The sequence below is a fragment of the Sprattus sprattus genome, assembly GCF_963457725.1.
Source record: "Sprattus sprattus genome assembly, chromosome: 8".
Lineage (NCBI taxonomy): Eukaryota > Metazoa > Chordata > Actinopteri > Clupeiformes > Clupeidae > Sprattus > Sprattus sprattus.
In genome coordinates this window covers 18,830,305-18,852,252 of record NC_137927.1, presented here as the reverse complement: position 1 = coordinate 18,852,252, position 21,948 = coordinate 18,830,305, and the positions used below count along the sequence as shown (strand labels likewise).

General features: G+C 48.9%; 1 protein-coding gene across 1 annotated transcript in view; it reads left to right on the top strand.

The window, feature by feature from the left end:
• Nucleotides 1-21,948, top strand: part of zfhx3b (zinc finger homeobox 3b) — a 159,982-nt gene that overhangs the window by 95,032 nt on the left and 43,002 nt on the right. Inside the window, exon 4 of the mRNA XM_080843776.1 lies at nt 1-140. This exon is cut by the window's left edge and continues 92 nt beyond it. Within this exon, the coding sequence (XP_080699902.1) occupies nt 1-140 (140 nt within the window). The remainder of the gene's footprint in view (nt 141-21,948) is intronic.

Sequence of the window (21,948 nt, the reverse complement as noted above, 5' to 3'; positions counted from 1 at the left end):
GATCCAGCACGTGCGCTCCATGAAGCACCAGCGCAGCGAGAGCCTCCGCAAGCTGCAGCGTCTGCAGAAGGGCCTGCCCGAGGAGGAGGAGGAGCTCAGCACCATCTTCACCATCAGGAAGTGCCCCTCCGCCGACACCGGTAAGGACTCAACTCGTCAGTATGGCTCGCATTGACTCCCCTCCGTGCCGGTGTTGGGTGTGATTGGGTCGTGGGCCTTCTCTCTCACAGATTGCATCAGACAGTGGCTGAGGCCCTAATGTGTGAGATTAAAAGAATAGGCTCGTAAACTACAAATATTTAGGGCTGATGATTTTTGAGATTGGGAATTGTTTTCCCTTTGGGCTGCAAGCCAGTGGATGTATGTTATGTATAGTCAGTAACACCCAGTAAATGTGGAGTTGCTGCTTTTGTTGTCGACGCACCCTCCATAGGTGAAATATTGATGGAAGGGAAAGCTCTGAAACAGAATCACTTCTCCACGCTTTGGAGCAGAACTATGTGGCAAGGGCCTAATGCGTGGGATTTTAGTGTGTCCGTGCCTTATCTGTGTGGGGCTGGATAAACAGTTCCGAGCGCCACCAAGTCTATGTACTGACATTAACACAAGCGAGTGGAGAGTGTGACAATGAAAATGTATTTCATTTCCTACGCCGCTCGTGCTGTTTTGAAATGCCAAACACGCCACGCCACGTATGTCTCAGTGAAAACCTAACTCACCATGGAGTTTTTAAACTGTGAACATTTTCAGTGAGCACTCCAATGTAAAATGAGGCGCGACACACACACCCACACACACACACACACACACACACACACACACACAACCTTGCCACGTTAATAAGCCCCAAGGTTTGACTGAGTACCTCCATTTAGACAATTCACCATTGTCACCTCAGCTCATTTTAACCATGAGCTCTGACACCCTACTCAGGCTTTCTTTATTCAGCTGAGGTCTCCAATATAGCAAGAGAAAAAAAATCAGCCTCTGCACAGAGATTTTTCTGTTCCCATTTATGATATTACACCCAGTGCATTTAATGAATACAGTCTCTTTTAATAGGAGATGGTCTTGGTTTTGACATTTTGGGGACCTGTGAAGTGGTAGGCTGAGACTCCAGATAAAGCGCTCATCTGGTGATGTCACAGAGCAGGCCATAGCGGTCCAGCTGCTGCGCTCCTATTAATCATGGCTACCAGCAACATCTGAGCGGCCAGCGAGGAGACACTCAGAGGTGCATTAGGGCCACGGTGAAGAGAGAGGCTCCACAACAACAACAACAACAACAAATGCCACGGCAACAGCAACACCCTGGGCATCGACAGCAAGCAACAATAACAACAACAAGAGCACCACCCGGCCAGGCCAGAGCAAAAAGCAGAGAGAGAAAGAGAAAGAGAGAGGGGAAGAACAGGCTCTATGTTAGCAGGAGATTAAGAGGACCCGGCTGCGGTCAATTAACACTCTGTCTCAGCGCAGATTTGGTTTTCTAATCACTCTGACTCTTGCGCCCCCTGACAAAGGGGCTCCATTGTGCGTCCACTCCGCCCCCCCCCCCCCCCCCCCCCCCCCCACACACACACACACACACATATGCAGACACACACGCACACACATATGCCAGCAAGCACTGGCCTCTCTCCTCCACAGCACAGCAGAGCTCTCTGTGTTGTTATGTGAAAAAAAGAAAAGAAAAAAAAAGGCAAGCCTCTGAAGACGCTTTGTTCCAAGGAGGCAGGGATAATGAAGCCAGCGGCCGGGAAATTGCGCAAAAGGCAGTCACAGATCTGAGGCAAATCATTAGAGAACATATTTAGCCGAGCAATTAAGGACAATTAAGCTTTCTGCTCACTGCACTCCAAATATGTTAATGACTATAGTACAGTGGACAAGCGAACAGGCAAAGGCAGGAGGAAGGCCCACTTAGGTTAAAAGGCTGGGGGGTTGGGGATTTTGTGAGCGTGTGGGTGTGTGTGTGTGTGTGTGTGTGTGTGTATGTGTGTGTGTGTGTGTGTGTGTGTGTGTGTGTGTGTGTGTGTGTGTGTGTGTGTGTTTGCATGTGGTGTTGCTTGGAGGGGGGTTATGCTAGAGTTCACAAACAAGTCTGATTTTCTTTTTTCTTTTTTTTTTGGTTGGTTGATGTTATATTTATTTATTTATATCTTCCCCCCGCTAACCTTTGATGTGCGTTAATGGATTCCCTTGTTTGTGAGGCTGGCTGAAGGTTAGGTAATGGGTGCAATTGCATGGATGTGTGTGTGTGTGTGTGTGTGTGTGAGTGGGGGGGGATGTGTGGGTGTGTTGGGGGTGGCAGAAGGACACTGAAACACACACGCACTAACTCTGGGATTCTCCCTCACCACATGAACACACCAATCCTGCAAGCTCCTAACTGGAACACAGACAAATGAGCTAAAGCCACTCGACACACATTTTTTCCTCTAGTTTGGAAAGTCAACATCTTTCCCCTCCAAAAAACATTATGCACTTGTTCTGATGATGTTTGTATTTTTAAGATGGGAATATCTAGGAAAGTCTGATGAAGGCTGACCATGTAGCCTTCAGTTGATCGGAGCCCTCTCATTCTTTTAATTGCCCTGTTCTACTGTAGTATTGTATTCCTGTGTGTTCTAGAGGGGAATGAACGTGATTAAGTATTAGACGTAAGGTGCTGATTGTGAGATATTGATGAAGGACAAGGTGAGCGTGGATCGACCTGTGGCCCAGATGGGAGCTTTGCTGCCCTGGTTCTCAGGTCAGTGGTTTAGCTTTAAAAAAGCCATTAAGTCCCTCCTGCAAGCCCACTTCCTCCAGTTATTTAGCCAGTAGCTGCTCTTTGATCCTTATGACTACATCATGCCTATGAATATTTAGGAATAGAGAGAGAGAGAGAGAGAGAGAGAGAGAGGGAGAGAGGAACCATTCCCCTAATAGCCTGTGACGTGCTGTTTACAAAGTGGCGAGGCCGGCGTCTCGGTGCTGAAGGCCTGATTGATTGGCCTAGAGATGCAGGCTCCCGCCTTCCACATGGCTCCGCAGCCTGTGCCCAGCCAGGAACATACTGGGCCTTGACCAAGAGCCTTTTGAAAGTCATCCCAGCCCCACCACCACCACCCCACCTTTAAGTGTGGGAGCGGGCTTTTCTTCTTTGCTTCTCTTTCTTGCTCTCTCCTTGTTCTTTCTCCCCTGCTTTTTCCATCTTTATATATATTTTTAAAGGTCCGTTAAATGAAATGAAGTGTGTAATAAAGAATGTCTGCCTTTTTCTCGCTTGCCTTCCAATCCCCCCCCCGACACACACACACACTCGCACACACACATTCACACATATGCACGCACACTCCTCCCCACTTACACACACACACACACACACACACACTCCTCCCCACTTACACACACACACACACACACACACACACACACACACACACACACACACCAGCATCTTGATCGAATTACGCTGATAATGAACATACCTCTTCATCAGCGCAGGCACGAACGTTGTGAATTCCTAACTCACTCCCACCACTCGCTCAAACACACACACATATACACGCGCGCACACACACACACACACATAAACACACACTCCTCCTTTTTCCAAAACTACCATTTCACTCCTTAATGCCTGTTGTTCCACCCCCTGATGACCCCACCCCCCACCACCCCTGCACACACACACGCTCACCCCCACACACATTTACACACACACACACACACATTTAAACACAGACACACACACACACAGCCCCCTTGGAGCTGCAGCGTTCCCTCCTGGTGTAATATTTAATTTCCTCCCCGCTAGCTCTTCTGAGGCTCCGGGCTCTTTCTTGTGGTCGAGGCGCAGTTGCTAAAGTGGTGGAAGGTTCCCCCCGCTTGTTAAAACAAAGCTGGCCCTGGATTTCTGGGTCAGCTAGGCAGTAATTCCCCTGGCTGCTGGTGGGGGCCATGTGAGGTGGAGCTGGAGCTGTGAGGTGCTGGGGCTGGTCCACAGCACAGCACAGCACAGCACAGCACAGCACAGCACAGCACAGCACAGCACAGCACAGTGCAGCAGCGCCACAGCACAGCACAGCACAGCACAGCACAGCACAGCACAGCACAGCACAGTACAGCAGCGCCACAGCACAGTACAGCAGCGCCACAGCACAGCACAGTACAGCAGCGCCACAGCACATCACAGCACAGCACAGCACAGTACAGCAGCGCCACAGCACAGCACAGCACAGCACAGCACAGCACAGCACAGCAGCGCCACAAATCAGGGGTCCTCCTCCACCAACACCAACACCACCACCTCCACCTCCTTTCTGTCAGGCTTCCTGAAGACCCCTCAGCCCCCCAAACAACAGGGCAGGGTACCCCAAACACAGGCTTATGTCACAGCACTGCTGACTGACGAGAGAGAGAGAGAGAGAGAGGGAGAGAGAGAGAGAGAGAGGGAGACAGAAACAGGGGCAAAAGATATGGAGTGGAGGGAGAAAAGAGGAGAATGCTTATATTGTGGCATCGCTGCCATTACTTTAATTGAGTGCGTGTGGAGGGGGTGTAAGTATGCGTGTGTGCGTTCATTTCCAGCGCCCTTGTGCTGTTTTGAACAGGCTCCATTTCTCCTTATTCATCTTTTTGAGAATGTGCTTTGAGGATAGGTAGGAGAGTCTGTAGAAGGAATCGAGGAAGTACAGCAGGTACAGGATGACCCCTCTCAACGTAGTTTGTGTGTGTGTGTGTGTGTGTGTGTGTGTGTGTGTGTGTGTGTGTGTGTGTGTGTGTGTGTGTGTCTGTGTCTGTGTGTCTGTGTGTGTCTGCGTGTGTATGTGTGTCAACGAGTTCTTTACCAAACAATTAGTGTGGAAGGAGTAGCAAATCCCAGCCGCACACATTAACACACATTAACCAACATATTCAGCGCTTTTAAGAGCTGCACATTAAATCCGTGGAGCCCTAAGGGAGGTCTAGCAGGTCTCTCTCTGAATGGGGCTTTGCAACTGTCAGATTCCATTTGCTGGTCATTTGTTAGCCGGCGAATGAGGATCATTTCTGGCAGATCTATAATTCTGATTCTGAAGTAGTATGTCACAACAGACATGTTAATGAACAGCAAAAAAAAAAATCATTAGCTTGTTGTTGTCCTCATTTCGATTAACGGCGTGGCACTCATGACTAAAGAGCACAACTTCATATAGGATTCCTATTACTGTTGGTTTACAGAAGCAACATCAGTGGAAATCCGTTTAAGATGAAATATCACAGACCTGTAACGTTAGGCATGACTGCTTGGAAACAGACGGACAGACGACACAAACGCGTCAGCCTGTCTAGATTTGAGGAAGACACACACAGACACACAGACACAGACATACACACACACACACATACACGGACATACACACATACACACACACACAAGTAGACAAACATTCACATAAGACAGCAAGAGAGCTTTGTTGGGGTGTGGAAGGGCCAGGGAACAGGCGGTGTGGGCAGTGAGGTGGAGTGGGGGTGGGGGGGTTTGAGGAGGTTAACGTGTGTGAGTGTGTGTGTGTGTGTGTGTGTGTGTGTGTGTGTGTGTGTGTGTGTGTATGGATAGGTGGGGGGCGGGGGGGTGCGGCATGTAGTTGTTGGTACCACATGTCTCTGGCCTCCTCAGCACCCACGGAGCTCCGGGGCGGCTGAGATGAATTTCCCATCCAATTAGAGCGACGCAGGGATAAAAGGCAGGCATTGTTTTAATTCCTGCCCCCGCTGAAAATGTGCTGCTTAAGCACGTTGCTTTCCCTCGGCTCGCCTCTCCATTTTTCTTCCTTAACCCTTTCACTAGGACCAAACAAAAGAGGTCTCAGAGGACTCCCTCTCTGATACGCCACTGTTGCCCACACTGTCCGACAGCCAAGCACAAAGCCCCGGAGTCATTCAGCGCCTGTCTCTGACACACACACACACACACACACACACACACACACAGTGTGTTTGATATGTGGGAGTGACACATAAGTGCAGGATGACACTTTTTCCCCTCTCTCTATGAGTGATGTTCACCAGGGCATAGAGCTCGATGACACATTGAGGTTTCTCATTTTGCAAGAGTTAATGGCTTTAAAGTTATTTTTCGAATGTGGGAGAATGAGATCATGGTGCCTTCTTTCAAAGAGAAAAAGGGGAAACGAAATATGGCCGATGAGAGGCAGTTAGCTTTGTACCAGTGTGGAGTCCTGGTGGAAAAGTGGTGAAGGCTTGTGAATGTGTGTGTTTGTGTGTGTTTTTATGTGAATGGGTTTGTGTGTGTGTTTCATATGTGTGTGTGTGTGTGCATGTGTGTGTGTGTAAATTAGCACTGACTCGGGTGTATGTGTGTGTTTGTGTGCATGTGTCTGTGCGATTTTGTGTGAATTTGCCTTTGACTAAAGAGAGTGTGTGTGTGTGTGTGTGTGAGTGTGTGTGCGTTTCTATGTGTGTGTAAATTAGCAGGGTGTGTGTGTGTGTGTGGGTAATGGCTGCTGGTGTGTGGATTAGCCTCTGCTGTAAATCTGCTCCCATCACAGATGGCAGGCCCTTGATCGCTGGGCTGTGACGGCTTGGCTCCCATCAGAGGAGGAAATCCCTGTCTGCGAGGCGCTGGACGGAGGCTGCTCCTGCAGACTCCCTGCCATCGAGTCCCCCTCCACCCCCACCCCCACCCCTCTCCTTCACACTCGCTGGGGCTTCAGGGCTTGACAGGAATGCAGTCAGCCTCCCACAGGACCCAGTGGTCAAGCAGGGCACAGCCACCAACACAACCACCGCAGTGCCAGTGCTGTCCTCTAGATATGTGGCTCAGGGTTGTAGCCCAGGCAGGGGGTTTGGAGCAGAGGCCTGAGCCAGGCTCCTCGCGTGGAGCTTCAGGAGTGGGGAGGTGAGGCTGATGGGGGACATGAGTGTCTGAGTTACTGTGGGCGAGGCTGAATCCAATTTGAAGCGCACTGCTTGTTTTGCTAAAAGGGGTGCGTTTTCAGGGTCATGCGCTTAATAGCAAACCCTGTCCCGACAACAGAGGCATCCCTTGCCCCCCCCCCCCCCTCCCCTCCTTTCCCCCGATGCTCCACTCTCAGCTTCATGTATAATTTCCAGCATCCATTCTCCCCACCCCCCAAAAAAATTGGCAGAGTGTTTCATGCATAGGGAAATGCATTAATAAAGCAAATGCAGGATCCTTGTTTCTGAGGACCAGACGCCTGGCCAGCACCGCCAGCTCTCGGCAAAAGCACTTGGCCAGCTGACAAGAAATGTCAACAGTGGGGGCGAGCACTGGGCTTTAAAACCCATCCTCGCCTCGGCTTAAGCGGCCCTGGAATATCTCACTCCTCTGCAGGGCCTGGGCCAGCTCCTCTTCCCGCCCCCCTCTCCTCCGCTCCTCTGCTCCCCACACTCTCCTCTCCTGCATGTTAGGTGAGTTTTCACCTCCAGAGCTCCCTGCGTGGCCTCCTCAGTTTGGCCCAAGCGTAAGGTGAGACAGGTAGGCAGCCAGGCAGCCCTGTGCCCATCATCCGGCAGCACAGGAGCACGGGCAGCACTGGCACCAGACTTAAGCCATCCCTGGAATGTCTTGCCTTTTTACATGCTTGTTAAAATGCAAAGTAAACCTTCCCCGAAACAGGATATTGTAGCCCCTAACCACTGCCATCACCCCCACCCTCCATGGCATATTATGTCTGCGCTGAGATTGGGCAGTCGAACGGTCGAATGAGGGCCCATGCATTCTTTATTAAAGTCTGTTATTTTGGCGATGCAATTGAAGATGAGAGGGGGCAGGGGAGGGCAGGTCAGGCCCAGGCAGCGCCAGGGGCCCGGGGCGCACGGACGGGTGGGCAGGCTCCTGTCGGACGGCTGTCCCCTAATCTCCGGCTGAAGGGCAGAGCAGGGAGAGGAAATTGTTTGCCGTCCGCAGAACGTGGCAGGAATTTCATAAATACATTACCTTTCATTTTGAGCAATATTGAAAAAAGAGAGAGAGGGAGAGAGAGGGAGAACGAGAGAGAGGGAGAGAGGAGAAAGCTGCAACCCTTTTATTAAAAAGCTGAAATGACGGCTTTATAGATTTTCCACCCGCACATGTTACACGTCAATTGTACGTCCGTCTCGTCCAAACTCACACAAGGAAGTCTTTTCTTCCCCCCCCCCCCTTCTGGTTTACATACAGCTGCAGTATAAATTCCACTGCTGGCTCATCCTGCAGAGGCGAATTGCCTAAAAAGCCACGCTTCTATTCTGGGCTCGTCTATGAATCAGACCGGTTTGTGTCTGGCTGTCCCTGCACACCTCATGAGTGTGTGCTGAAGGGCCGAGGGCAGAACAGCACTCAAGCGCCTGACAGGTAGCAAGAGCCACAGGATCAGGGGTCAGCCACAGGCCCAACAGTGTGTGTGAGTGAGTGAGGGAGTAAGTGAGTATGCAGAAGTGTGCGAATGTGTGTATGTGTGTGTGTGTGTGTGTGTGTGTGTGTGATCAGCAATGTCAAGAGTGGCTTGTGCATGTGTCCTCTCTCAACTGGGCCACTCTGAGGCCTTTGTGTATGAATATATACCTTGAGCGGACACACACGCACTCACTTACATACAAACACACACACACACACAGAAGTACAGAATGCGCCCCTCGTCTACGTGAACGTGGCCCCTTGTGATTCCTGGATGAGCTGAGGCTGCAGACAGCAGACGAGAGATGGACAGACGGCGCATTATAATATTGGTTTTCTCCCCTCTGCCTCCCAAACACCCCCCCCCCCCCCCCCCCCCCCATGCCCCAGCCCTCTTGCCTTCATTACAACACACTCTCCTTGAAAGCTGATCCGCAAGAGAGACAGTCCATCAGGAGGCAGTCATCTCATTTGTACTTACCAAACGTGCTAATGAGTTCTATTCCGGGGCTTGTGGGGCCACGCCGGTGGTGAATTTGAGAGCACAAGCGGCGTACTGCGGTTTACGAGACGAGTGAGGGGGGGGGGGGCACTGTAACCTCCCCCCGGCCCCTGTGTCAAACGGGGCAAAGTGACCACAGAGGACAGGAGCTGTCAATCACTCAAACCATGGATCTGCCATCTCCTGTGAGAGAGACAGAGAGAGAGAGACAGAGAGTACAGAGGCTGTATTTTTTGTTCATTAAGTATGTGGAGGATATGTTGAAAGGGAAAATAAAACGAGCAGAAAGTGCAGGCTCAGTAGATTTTCCACGGCAGATTGACTTGGATTGACGTCCTCATTGAAGGAGCATGGCTGTCTAATATGGAGCAGGATGTTTGTCAGACTGCAAGGGCTGATGCTGCAGGCAGATGCACGGTCACATTCGTGTGATTGCATAGAAACGGCATATATGCACCACCTGAGGAGGACGAGCGGACTGTCACCACACACACACACACACACATTCAGTACATGTACACACACACACACACACACAGCTTCCCCAGAGTCTGTTAAGAGAGCTGGGTCTGCCCTAGCTGTTCCTTTAATAAGTAGACAGAAGCATTCCACACAGCTGAGTTGGACGCCCACCAAGGCACGCATTATGATCTCACGGTCGGCATGGTCTAGATAGATCTGCCTTCCATTGTCCTGTCTGTGGACATCAGGTATTCTGGGAATGGGCAAGCCGATAAATTCTTAAGATTGCTCTGCCTGATGTCGGCATTGCAGTTCTATTTCCCGAGACAGCTCACTCACACTCAGAATAGAGCTACTTCAGTTTGACCATAGGCTAAATGTGTGGATGTGTGTGTTGAAGGTGAAGAGCACAGAGAACAAGGGGAAAAACATAAAGAACTTTCTCCTCAACTCTCAATGGAGGCTGGAGCAAAAAGGTTTTTTCCCGATTTTGAGTCTTTTTCTTAATAAGCCTGCATGTCCCCACTAGAGAGCGTCTGTGTAGATCAAAGGCCATGATCTTTGCTCTGGATGAGTTGCCTGTGCACATTTGGCGGGAGTCGGCAGGATGGCTCTGACAACCGGATGAGAGGCTGAGGCGCTGAAATGCCCTCTTCGGCAGCACGCCTCGCCCTCGCTCACTCAGTGCCAGCTCCCTCGCCCGCTCTGAAGGCGCCCTTGCTCAGATGCCAGGCGTGCATAGAGCTCAAAGAGGCGTCCTGGAGAAAGGCAGCAGAGAGAGAGAGAGAGAGAGAGAGAGAGAGAGGGAGAGAAAGAGACATGCCTTTTCATCAGAGAGGCAGAGACTGACAGAGATCTGACTTGTAGCGTTGAAGGAGACAGGCTCGTTTGAGGCTCGTGTGGATGGTGAAAGCAATGTGCGCACACACTCACAATCCCCCCCCCCCCCCCCCCAAACACACACACACACACACACTCAAATACACACATAGGCATGCATGTGCATTCACTCACATTGTCCCTGTGTGCCTGCGTCAATTAGAGGCAGCCAGGCAGATGGCACTGTTGAGAGGAGGAGGAATAATTCAATAGTCACCCCTGCTAACCTTTACCTGTGGACCTGCGTAGCTAACATTGATTGGAGCTCCGCTTGATTATTCACATGGCCTGAAGAGAGAGAGCGATAGAGAGAGAGAGAGAGAGAGAGAGAGATGAGGAGTGCTTACTCATGATCAATGTGACAGTAGTGCATTCTGTTGGAAAAGGGGGTGGCATCTGAGGATGGGGGGGGGGGGGGGGGGGGGTTGGAGGGGGTGTTTTAAGGGCAGGTGTTGCACTCTCACACAGCACCCAGACCCACCCCACCCCTCCCGGAACACTAGCTTCTGTGATTGGGACAGGAATTCTCACACTGTCTCTCCCAGCTCCAGTGGGGCAGCTTCCCTTCACCTCTACCCTCATGGCTGTGTTGGCTATTGATCCTCACTGAAGCACGCTTATGCCTGGACACCATAAACGCTTGTTTGAATAGGCAAGGATGCCCCCCTCTCACCACGCAGAACAACATGTGAGATGTTCCCCGGCGCTGTTGCCAGTGCTCTGGCCTGCTCCTCAGGGCCAAACGAGACTCCTGTTTATGAAGCAAAAGGAAGGAGAGCAGAGCGGGGAAAGTCTGGCTGTTTTGGTGGAATTGTGCCCTCACGCCAGGGCGGAGGCCTACGTATATCTGTTTAACCAGATGTGAAGGCTTCTCTGCCCAGTGATGATCCGAGACAAGCTGGTATTTGTTTTTGACAAACTGGGACATTCCTGGTGTTTGACTGGGCCAGATTTATGGCATCCCTACAGCTCGAGGAGAGAGCCCAGGCCTTACAGTGTCCCTATTGTCTGGGGCCGGCCGGTTGCTCTGACACTGCTATTTTATGAGCTGCTACGAGACAGATTCTCCTGACCGCCTGTTTGGATGGGCCAGAGAAATGTGTCGGGTCCTATTGATTGATGTTATTTAAAGTACAGAGCTGCGTGGTGCAGCCGGACCGTTGCATATTATTTCAGTTGTGTGTTTTTGTCCCGGGCCTCTTTAGTCTGGATGGAGGACGAGTCACCACTCCTTAGAGCAGAGGTGGCAGCATCAAACACTTGCATGTCTTTTCGATTTTTCCTTGTTGTAATATATGTGGCAAGGTATTTTGCAGACTTTCAGATCACCCCAGAGTGGTGATCTTTAAGTCTATCAACTCTCAATTTCTTTTGGTCAGGGAGAATTGCTTACTGTTGCAGAGAGAGAGAGAGAGAGAGAGAGAGAGAGAGAGAGAGAAAAAAAAAAACATGACGGGTCCTGTGTTTTTAAAAATTACAATGCAAAGACCACAAAAAAAAACACAACCAAATCTGGCTTTCCCATTGTCTTTGTTTCACACATTGCTCATTAAACGCTTACTGCATATGCAATCATTGCCTGTTGATTTCCAATCCTTACAGCCATTTATAAGGCCCCCCTCTTTTTTTCTTTTTTATTGTTCTGGGATTCTTGGCATGGCATTTTGTAGAGCCCTTGGAGTTCTAAGTGAAGCATATTGGAAGACCAAGGCACATATAAACCCCTAGCCTGTCCACTCCTGCAGCATTAGGTTGAATAATACACTGTTTAGAAATCAAGCAAAGGTCAATTTTCATGCTACCTGTTCAGTAAACAGACAGAATATCCCTGCATATCAACTCAGCTTGGCTATGCAGCACGCCGAGCAGGAAAGGACACGCAACGCCTAGGCTCCCTGCATTAGACAGACCGAATGCACCCTTTAAAAGCTCTCTCTCTCTCCTTCCTTTCTCTCATTCTCTCCTGTCCAAGGTTTTTTATTTTTTTATTTTTTTGTATTATGTTTTGTTTGAAAACTCTTTCTCATGAATACAAAATGGTGCACAGCCACTGGGGCCTTGAGCCAACATGAGGGAGAGCTCACTACCTCTCTCACTCTGACTCACTCTCTCAAGCGACATTATTGTTGATATTTACGATACTCTGTTCATTTTCTCTGCGGTGGCCTCTAAGCACGCTTGTCTTGTGCCCTGGTCCCCGGTTCCCTCAAGTCACGCCTCCACCCTCCAAATTCTTGCCAGTGTCCCAGCGCCACGCGGATGCAGATGGCCCATCTACGAGGGAGACTTAAATCAGTATAAAGGGATTTTGTTCTGGTGTCTCCGGTCCCTGGCCATCTGAATATTCAAACAGGCCCTAATGGTGTCTCAGAAGGTCTCTTCACAAGTCAGGGGGGAGAATTAGCATCAGGGTCAGTGTCACTCTTACCACTGGCCTTAATGAGCCCAGCATGGATACCAGCCATAGTTATGACGGGCTTGTCTATGTCTCCTAAAATACTCAGAGACAGACAGACAGACACACACACACACACACACACTCATGGAAATGAATGGACATACAGTGAGGTACGTGGTTGAGAATATTCACACATATACCTCATATTGCGTAGGTCTTAGTTTTTTTTTTGTGTGTGTCATTTTTCAGAAGCCTTTCTCAGCACTTCTGGTAAATGTGAACAATAACCGTAATGATTCTCGTTCACTCCGTGTGTGTTTCTAGTGTATTCGTGGAAAATGTCAGGCACTTGCAAAAGGTTGAGAGGGGGGCACATGCATGGGGGCAAGACGCAGAATGGAGTCAAAGAGGAGGTGTTTAAAAGAGTGTGTGTGTGTGTGTGTATGCGTGCTCAGGTCGCTGTCAATCAGACAGATAGGACGTTAATCTGCCGCTTGTTTAGCTTCCGAGGTGCCTGTGTCAAACGGGCACACTATGGCTGGGGGAATTAGGAAAAATGGGCCATTTTTTTGTCATGTAAAGCGGGGCGAGAAAATCTAATTGGGAGGGGGAGAGCGAACGATGTCTCCTTTGTTTAAGGGCCTTCCGCAGTCACTTTTGCAGGCCCCATTGTGCGCCGTCCACAATAGCATTAATTTGTGCTCCTGGCCTGGGCTCTTCCTTTCTCCGTCTCTCTGTGCAGTCAGCTCCTGTCCGTTCCACTCTGTCTCCACGCTTCACCTCCGTGCTCCAGAACCCCCCCTCCACACACACACACACACACACACACACACACACACACACACACACACACACACACACACACACACACACACACACACAGACGTACACACACTCCTGATCCCATGCAAACGACCCCTCCTCCTGTCCACTTTGGTATTCCACCCCCATTAAAAAAAGGAAGAAAAAAGGCAAATTCTTTCGTGCTTTTGTCTGCCTCCCATTTCCCGCCTCCAGGAAAGTATCCCTAATTTTTTATTTTTTTCCTTTTTTACAACTGAAATCCATTTCTCTGTCCAGGCATAGTCCCTCTTCCAAATGTTATCTGATTTCTGGATTTCAGTATTTTAATAGGATATTACTGAGACTGATAGCTGCAAAAGTTAAGTTCTGCTTATGCCATCAAGGCAGCAGTTCGCAAACGATAGAACTTGCAGTGTGTTTTCTCATTTCGATAACTTCAGGTGAGAGACCGTCTTTACTATCTTTTTTTCCCTGTTTTGAGTTTAGAGCTTGAATGGTGAAAGAAGACATGGCCTCCTTGCATGTCCTGTTCGCTGAACTCCCACGCATTCCTCTCCTGTCGTCTGCGTTGTTGTAATCTCACCGAACGCTCGGGCGACATTGTACTTGATTGTCAACAGGCAGGCTTTGGTGTGCATCTCTGCTCTCACAGATTCCTCTCAAGTGTGACGGCTGCTCCAGCCTTCTTTCATCTGGAGATAGGAACCATCTTAAAATTAGCACTTGAGCATCACTACAAAGAAGTGCACTTAACACTTATGAGATTCTCTCATACAACCTCATTGTAAATCCTTGCCAATCTAGAGCAGTTATTCTACCAACACTCCTCCACCCTGACAGCAAATCTGTAAGTACATGTTCAAATGTTATCTGGGGCCCTGCAAGAGGATGCAAAAGAAATTGATTAGATAAGCATTTCTATTACAACTTGGGGAAAAACACAGCAAAAACTCACATCATTTTCCCCAGACTAAATCTGCTGAAAATAAAACAATGGCACATGTGCTTCCTCTGAATAAAGGCAGCGGGCAGCCGGATGTCCGAGTTGTGCGTGAGTGACAGGCCCCCAGCCTGCTCTACCCCTCCCCTGTCCCATGTGCAAATTGAATAACGACTAACCTCGTCATATTTAGTGCACTATTAATGGCTCCCGTGCCTTGTGAGAGTGTAATCATGCGTGATAAAAACGGGGCCAAAGTTACTAAGCTAGGAGCAGTCTTGTGCACATTAAAGTGTCCTTTTTTTGTCAGAAAGGTCATTCATAACTTGGTTGCGCCCGTTGATGTACAGTGAGAGATATTGATTGATTAATGCATAAAGTGCTCCGAATCCATTTGGCTCTGTGAAAAGGGAACGGGGGAGAAGACTTGCACTCTCTCTCTATCTCACTCCCCCCCTCTCTCTCTCTCTCACTCCCTCTCTCTCTCTTGCTCTCTATATTTTCACCTCTTCCCCCCATTGTTCGAAGGGCATCATTTTTCGCAGGCTGAGTTTAAGGGACAAAGGGCCTGTTTCTGCCAAGTAATGCATTCAAAGGAACATTGATTCTCATCAGTGTCAGTTGAATTACTCTCAAAGGCTTGACAGGGAGCTGCTTGTATATGAACCTCCAGCTTTTTCCTGCCTGGAAAAGAATTAGGTCTCTAAGAGAAAAAACAGGGCTCTACTTATACCACCCTAAACAGTGTTTAGTGTTTTTCACGAACTTGGATGTCCTCGGAAATGTTATTTTTCTTGGACACCTTACGTTCATTGTTTCTTCATTTTGGTTTTGGTTTTGGTTTGAGATGTGGGTCTGTGGACGCATGGACAAGCTCACCACGGGATTGGCATGCGTTACTCAGGCATTGGCAGTCTCGTGCCTATTTCTGATCCAGAGCTTCAAGCCGTGCCGTTAATAGAGATAGTATCATGGGGTGTTTTTTTTTGTTGGGGGGGGGGTTTATGTTTTAAGCCATCCACTGCTGAGCTGTCATTGTCCCAACCCAGATTGTTTTTTCTCAGTGGTAGTGGAGGGCTCCTGCACAAAACTTTTTCCGTGCCTCCCAAGGATTGTTTTAAGAGCTTTTGAGAGGCAGGTCAATAGGTCAGTACCTTTGGGCTCCCCGACACGGAAGAGGAGCCCTCAGTCACCCGGACCCCCAGCAGGGAGCGGTGTGAGACAGGGCCCTGAAAGCCCTGCCGTCCCCCCCTTGCCCTAATGCAGGCCGCCCGGAGACAGCCGCACTCCACACCTTTCATCTCCACTGGGGGCTCAGCCATTACATGCTCGTGCTCCCTTTCACTCCCTCCCTCACTCCCTCACTCACCATCTTTCTCCCCTTCCATTGTGCTGCAGGGGCAGCTATGGACAATACCTAAAAGCACACATGCGCAGCACTTTGCCTTTATTGTCCGAGCTGTGTGTGGTTATGTGCTAGCTTTAGCACAGAACACATTTTAGATTTTTGTACAGTGGAGAGGATCAGGGCCGATGTGGTCTGCGTGAATGGCTAGAAATAGCAAGGAGAAGAATTTACTGCACTCCAAGCTAGTGTTTGAATGTTTGTTTGTGGTGTCTTTTGAGCTACACATACCTCCGAATAGACATGCATGGGGTTGTGAGCGTGAGAGGGGTGAACTGAGATCAGGTTGCGACATGTACAGCCCCGTCTGTGGACGAACGGACATGCCATCCTGAGTCATGTCTGCCCAGGCCCAGTGATGTCAGCTCCAACAATCACACAGCTGTTTAAATAAGGATTTCCCAACAGATATAAACGACACCTACAATTTAGATAATATATATGTTATAGCTTCGCAGACTGACGGGGTCCACTAAAAGTATGGAGAAGCTGCGATTTAAATGACAACATCCATTTGCACAGGAAGTGAAGGGGGAATACAAAATATTTTGAATTGGTCTGCGTTAGCTCACCAGTAAAATGGCATTAAATGTTACATTCAGCTTTCGCACACAAAGCCCAACTTTCTTTTTTAAAAAAAGAGGTAGAACGAGAACACAGTCGCATAATGGTGTAGTAATTCATGCAGACTCAATGTTTTTCAAACGCTTTAGTAATTATGAGAAACTCTTACTTTCCCCCTGCCTTGCCACTGCCAAGCAAATCTCATTTTCAAGGCAAAGCGGGGGAAAGGAACACACTGAATAATCATTGTGTTTAATGCTCTAGTCATAATCCCAGGTTTTATGATGGTTTTCTAATGATTTTCTAATGATGTTAAATATTAGCAGAGAGTACAGCCATAATTTGAACGCAGCGGTCGTTTTGGCGACGCTCTGTCAGTACACCCGATTGCAACAGCAATGAATATTGCGGCCGAGGTAGTGGTGGGGGGGATGAGATTTAAAGGCCATCCCTTTTGGTGTTATATTTTCCCGTCCCTGCGTCCAATATAAATCCTCATCAGCGTGGTTGCGGTGGCCGCCGCCCTCTCTCCTCGCTCATCTCCCCAGGTGGGAGCACGATTAGGTGCAGGGGCCATTTCATCCCACTGCCACTGTCCGTCCTCCATCTAGCCCAATCACTCATGAGAACCCACTGCCGCCTCCTCCGCCTCCGCCTCCGCCACCGCCACCCTTCGCACGAGCCACATCTGCCCCCAGTGGAGAAAACGCCACGCAAGGCTCTTAGGAAATACATGGAGAAAAAAGAGAGAGAGAGGGAGAAGGAGAGGAGACAGACAGGGAAAGAGAACAGGTCAAATGGAATGGACTGCAGAGAGTGTGTGTGTGTGTGTCTGTGTGAGACAGAGAGAGACAGAGAGAGACAGAGAGAGAGAGAGAGAGAGAGAGATCTCTTGAATGGCTATCAAACGAGCTCTGGCAAGCTCAGTCCCTGATGAGTGACAACGCAGAGCAAAATATGTATTGGAGACAAAGCCTTTGTCTCCTTCCTGGGCCTCTTCAATGAATTACACTGCCTCCCCCCCACTCCCCCCACCCCCAAGCTTTTTAATTAAATGGCTGCAGCTCCATCTCTCTATCCGTACTTCCCCATTACAGGGGCTAGATAAGGGATTGCTATCTGTAGCATGTTAAGAAAGGCTGCTGGGCAGCGAAGCCTCATGAAATTTGTCACAAGATCTCATTTTCCTTATTGCCAGACGTGATGCTTATAATTGATGTGGAGGCAGTAGTAATTTATTGGCCGTCTGCAATTATCATCCCCTACGAGCTGGGGGATGTGACTGCAATTTAGATGGGGGTGTCTGTGTGTGGGGGGTGAGGTGGGGGGACTGAGGTTGCAGGGGAGGGGGGATTGCAGGAGGTTGAGGCGCATGCATTAATGCAAAATGTAGATTTCTTTTTAGCCTTCCCTCCATCCTCTCCTTGCAAACGCCATAATCACTTCAGGGTGGAGATTGATGGCCGGCCCTCCTATCATAGACAATGTGTGGCCTGTGGGGCCAGTGGCGTGGAGGAGAGGTGCTTAAGCTGACCCCCCCCCCCCACACACACACACACACACAAGCCAGCTGGACTTTCACACATACGCACACAGACACACACACACACACACACACACACATATGGAGCAGGGTGGAGTTGAATCTAAGGGACAGGACAGGATAGGGGAGGGGACTGCATGTAGTGCCTGGTCCACAACCACCTCCAGCCCATTTTCATGCATCCCCTAATTTGTGCTGATTTTTCCATCCTCATAATGACTATCAGGCGAGTGGATTGTTAAAAAAAATGTAGTCATTTGAATACTGAAGAGGATCAGGGACTTGCACTCCATCAGTGCAGAATGCAATCAGGCATTTATTATTATATTTTAATCAAATTGTGAATTTATTTACTTCATTACCTTTGGCTGGCAGATCCAGAAAAATGTGGGGATGTACTCCACGCCCGCAAGGAAATTTATCAGTACAGTCTGAAATTACAACCAGAAATCAATCACGGCTTTTTACTGACGCCTCACCTTGTTAAATGCTCAGCTCGAGCTGTTTTCTGATTTTCAGCCACATCCCAAGTTCATTAATTTTCCCTCTCCTGGCCATAACATTAAACATTAAATTAATAAATCTTCAGAATGCCAGCGTGAGGCGTGCAGCGGCTGCATTAAAAACATGCAGTCATTAACACAAAAATATCATTAGCGATATGAAGGCAGCACTTTAGTTTAAAATGAGACGATATTCGGGTCACGTGAACTGTCTAGGGGCGAGGACATTATGCTAGGTGTTGTCCGCTCATTAGTAACGCAGCAGTGGCTGGTTTGTTCCTGTGTTCATGTGTGTGTCTGTGTGTGTGTGTGCATGTACACAGTGTGTGTGTCTGTGTGAGTCTGTGTGTGTGTGTGCATGTACACAGTGTGTGTGTGTGTGTGTTTGTGTCCTATGCAGGCACATGTGTTCTTTTCTGTCCATTGCACAGCTTGTCTGTTCATACACACCACACAGACACCCTGTGAAGGCTGTCCTTAATCCTGGTGTTCACGCGGAGTGTTACCAGGGGCCGGCACAAATGAAACAGAAGATGGGAGCCCAACACGTCACTCATTCCCGAGTAATCGCCATTATAGTGAGCGAATGACTCGCGCCTTGAAAAGACTTCATTCATCTTCCTTGCACTTAAGGGAGACATGAGCTGATTTATTGGAAGTTGTTTGATCCCCCAGTGGTTAATAACTATGTATGTGTGTGTGTGTGTGAGTGTGTGTGTGTGTGTGTGTGTGTGTGTGTGTTTTGATGCGGTTGTCTTGTCATTTGCACATGATGCCACCATGGGAAAAAATGAGCCTCCAGTCTGTTTTAGTATGTGTTTGGGCTTTGATGTGTGTTACTCATGGAGTTTGTTGCATAAAGGTTTCTTTTTTACCAGTGTGCAGGGCTTTTCCTCAAGCTGAGTGACGAGCAGAGGAGTGTCATGTGAAGGGCTGTCGCACACACACAAACACACACACACATACACACACACACACACACACACACACACACACACACACACAAACGTCCTTTCCTGCAAGGGAAGATGGGTAGCTGTCACCAACCCCTGAACGGAGCATGCCCACTCTGTGGGTGGAAAAATAACCTGTTTGTTTTTTTTGTTTGTTTTTTTATAGGTTCTCTTTTTTTTTGTCTACCTCTGTGCGCTTGTTGTGTTGTTGCCAAATTAGACTTTCAAATCAAGAAGCCAGTGGGAGACAGTCTAGTTTTTTCCCCTCCTCCCCGGCTCCTTTCATAATACTACCTGTTTACTCTTCAGGGAGTCATTTCTATATTTTTCTTAAATGCACCCTCTAAGCAGACGGTGTCTTTAATAAAGTCAGCAGGCAGACTGCAGTTAGAGGACTGTCTGCCATATGAAGCACACAGGGGAGAATGGAGAAATGGAAGCAATGGGGAATGCTAGAGAGAAAGGGGGAGAGAGAGGGAAAAAGAGAGAGAGAGCGAGAGGGGGAGAGAGAGAGAGAGAGAGAGAGAGAGAGAGAGAGAGGAAAGAGAGAGAGAGAGAGAGAGAGAGAGAGAGGAGGGGTTGCGGTGCCCCTTATGCTATTATCTTTATGGCATAGCAAAACATGCTTCAGGCAATCAGCATGAAATTGTTAATTGCTCAGCCCACTTGTGTGTTGCTCTGGGGACAGGGACTACTGGAGCCACAAGCAGGACCCAGATTGAGTGAGTATTGGGTGCCCTTGCTGTTGCCTGCATGTAAGTGCAGGTCTCGCAGTCAGTCAGAGATGCATGCTCGTTAAATTAGCAAGGTCCACTCACTCTTCCCGCTCCTATCTCTGACCTCCACAGCTCTGTGGTTCATTTGAACATAATCTTTAATCTCGGATTAAAAACGGGCGTTTCAGTGTAAAAAGCACAGTCCATCTGCGCATTGCCAGGGTGTCAAATTTGAAGGCTTATTATATCACCAAAGACATAGGAGACGATGAACACTGTATGAAGTATTTTTCGAGTCCATGTGATTTGTCTTCTGTGCAGTGCCAATGTTGGTTGGACAATTGTATCTGAACATCGCCCAGTTGATTTGTATTTGAGCAGACCTAAAAAGACACACATGAATGGAGACCTATTACTACTGACGTCCACTGCTGTTAGGCTAGAGTCAAATGAGCAACAGTGAGGGCACAAAAGAGCTTTTAGTGAAGATACCCCCCCCCCCCCCCCCCTTACATTTAACTCTTAGTCTATGGTCATTTCAGAATGTGACCGTGGCTTGGTCTCACTACCCCCACACCCACCCCATCATATGCCCCCCCCCACCCCCTTCCATGCCCTGACCCAGTATGGAAAGGCTCCAGGTGGCTTTAAGGAGGAAACATATCTTGTCTATTCAAGGAGCAACCTCCCCTTACACACGCACACACAAATGTCTTCATCATCAGAGCATCTAAGCATGGCATAACCCCCTCCCCCCCACCTCACCCCACTCTGGCGCTGTGCGCCTGGATCTGTTTCAGAAATGAGTAAATAACGAGAAGCGGAAGCCGGTGCGAAGTGCCGCATTAGCAGCAGCGACGGTCGCGTACGCTTATCGTCCGAAGCGTGGCGCTGGATGAGCGCTCGGCAGGTGTTGTCCTCAAATGGGATTTCGGCAGCTGAGACATCTTCCGTGGGTGATATCCCCTCCTCGTAGCAGAGAACGTCTTCCCAAGACTGATCTGTTATTAAGCAAATGAAGTGCTGCGGGCCTTGACGTTAAATCCCTCCACTTTGTCATGGTGCACTTGCAGTTATCACGCCCAGTTCCCTCTTTCAGCCGACGCCGTGTTTTAACCCGCCGATGACATGTTTCTTTTTTCTCCTCCTGGCACGCGCCGGTGGTGTGATATTTAAAGTCAGGCTCCCTCTCCCTCTCAGAAAAAACACTGTGACAGAGAAAGGGTTCTAAGTGCTAATCAATGAGTCTTAAAAAGCTGCATTGATCTCAATTAAAAACGGAGGAAGTTTGAAAGGAAACTGTTTTTTAGCAGCCTGGGCAGATTTACAGTGCCAAAGTTCTGCTGCTCTGACACACATCCATATGGAGTCCAGAGCAGAGCAGAGCAGGGTAGGCCTGTTATATTTTCTTGATAGTCCTGTTGAATTGTCTTCACAGATTTGTGTTGTCTCGCATTACTGTGCCAAGCTACCTGTGGCTTGCTTTGTTTTTATTTTTGTGCAATCTGTTTTTCAAGTCTCTGAAACTCCAAGCATGCACTTTTCTGTCTTTTTGAGACACGTGTTCTGGCACAGCAGTAGATGATCTTCCTATGCTTAATATGCCCACTTTGTCCCTACCAAACATATTTACAAGCTGATGAAACCCACACATCATCTCCGCAATGCAGGGGGAGAGCCTCCGCAAAGTCTGTGGGTGACATCATCCCGTGGTAGGGGCCATCCCGACGAGTGGCAGGAAGGAGAGGGTGAGAGCTCGGGCAAGTGGAGGGGAATGGCAGCTGCTAGGCGGGAATTGATTGCATTAATTGATATGCCAATATGTAAGCTTGTTACATCCACCATTGCTTAGGATGATGGCTAACAAGTCTTGCTGATCAATGGAAC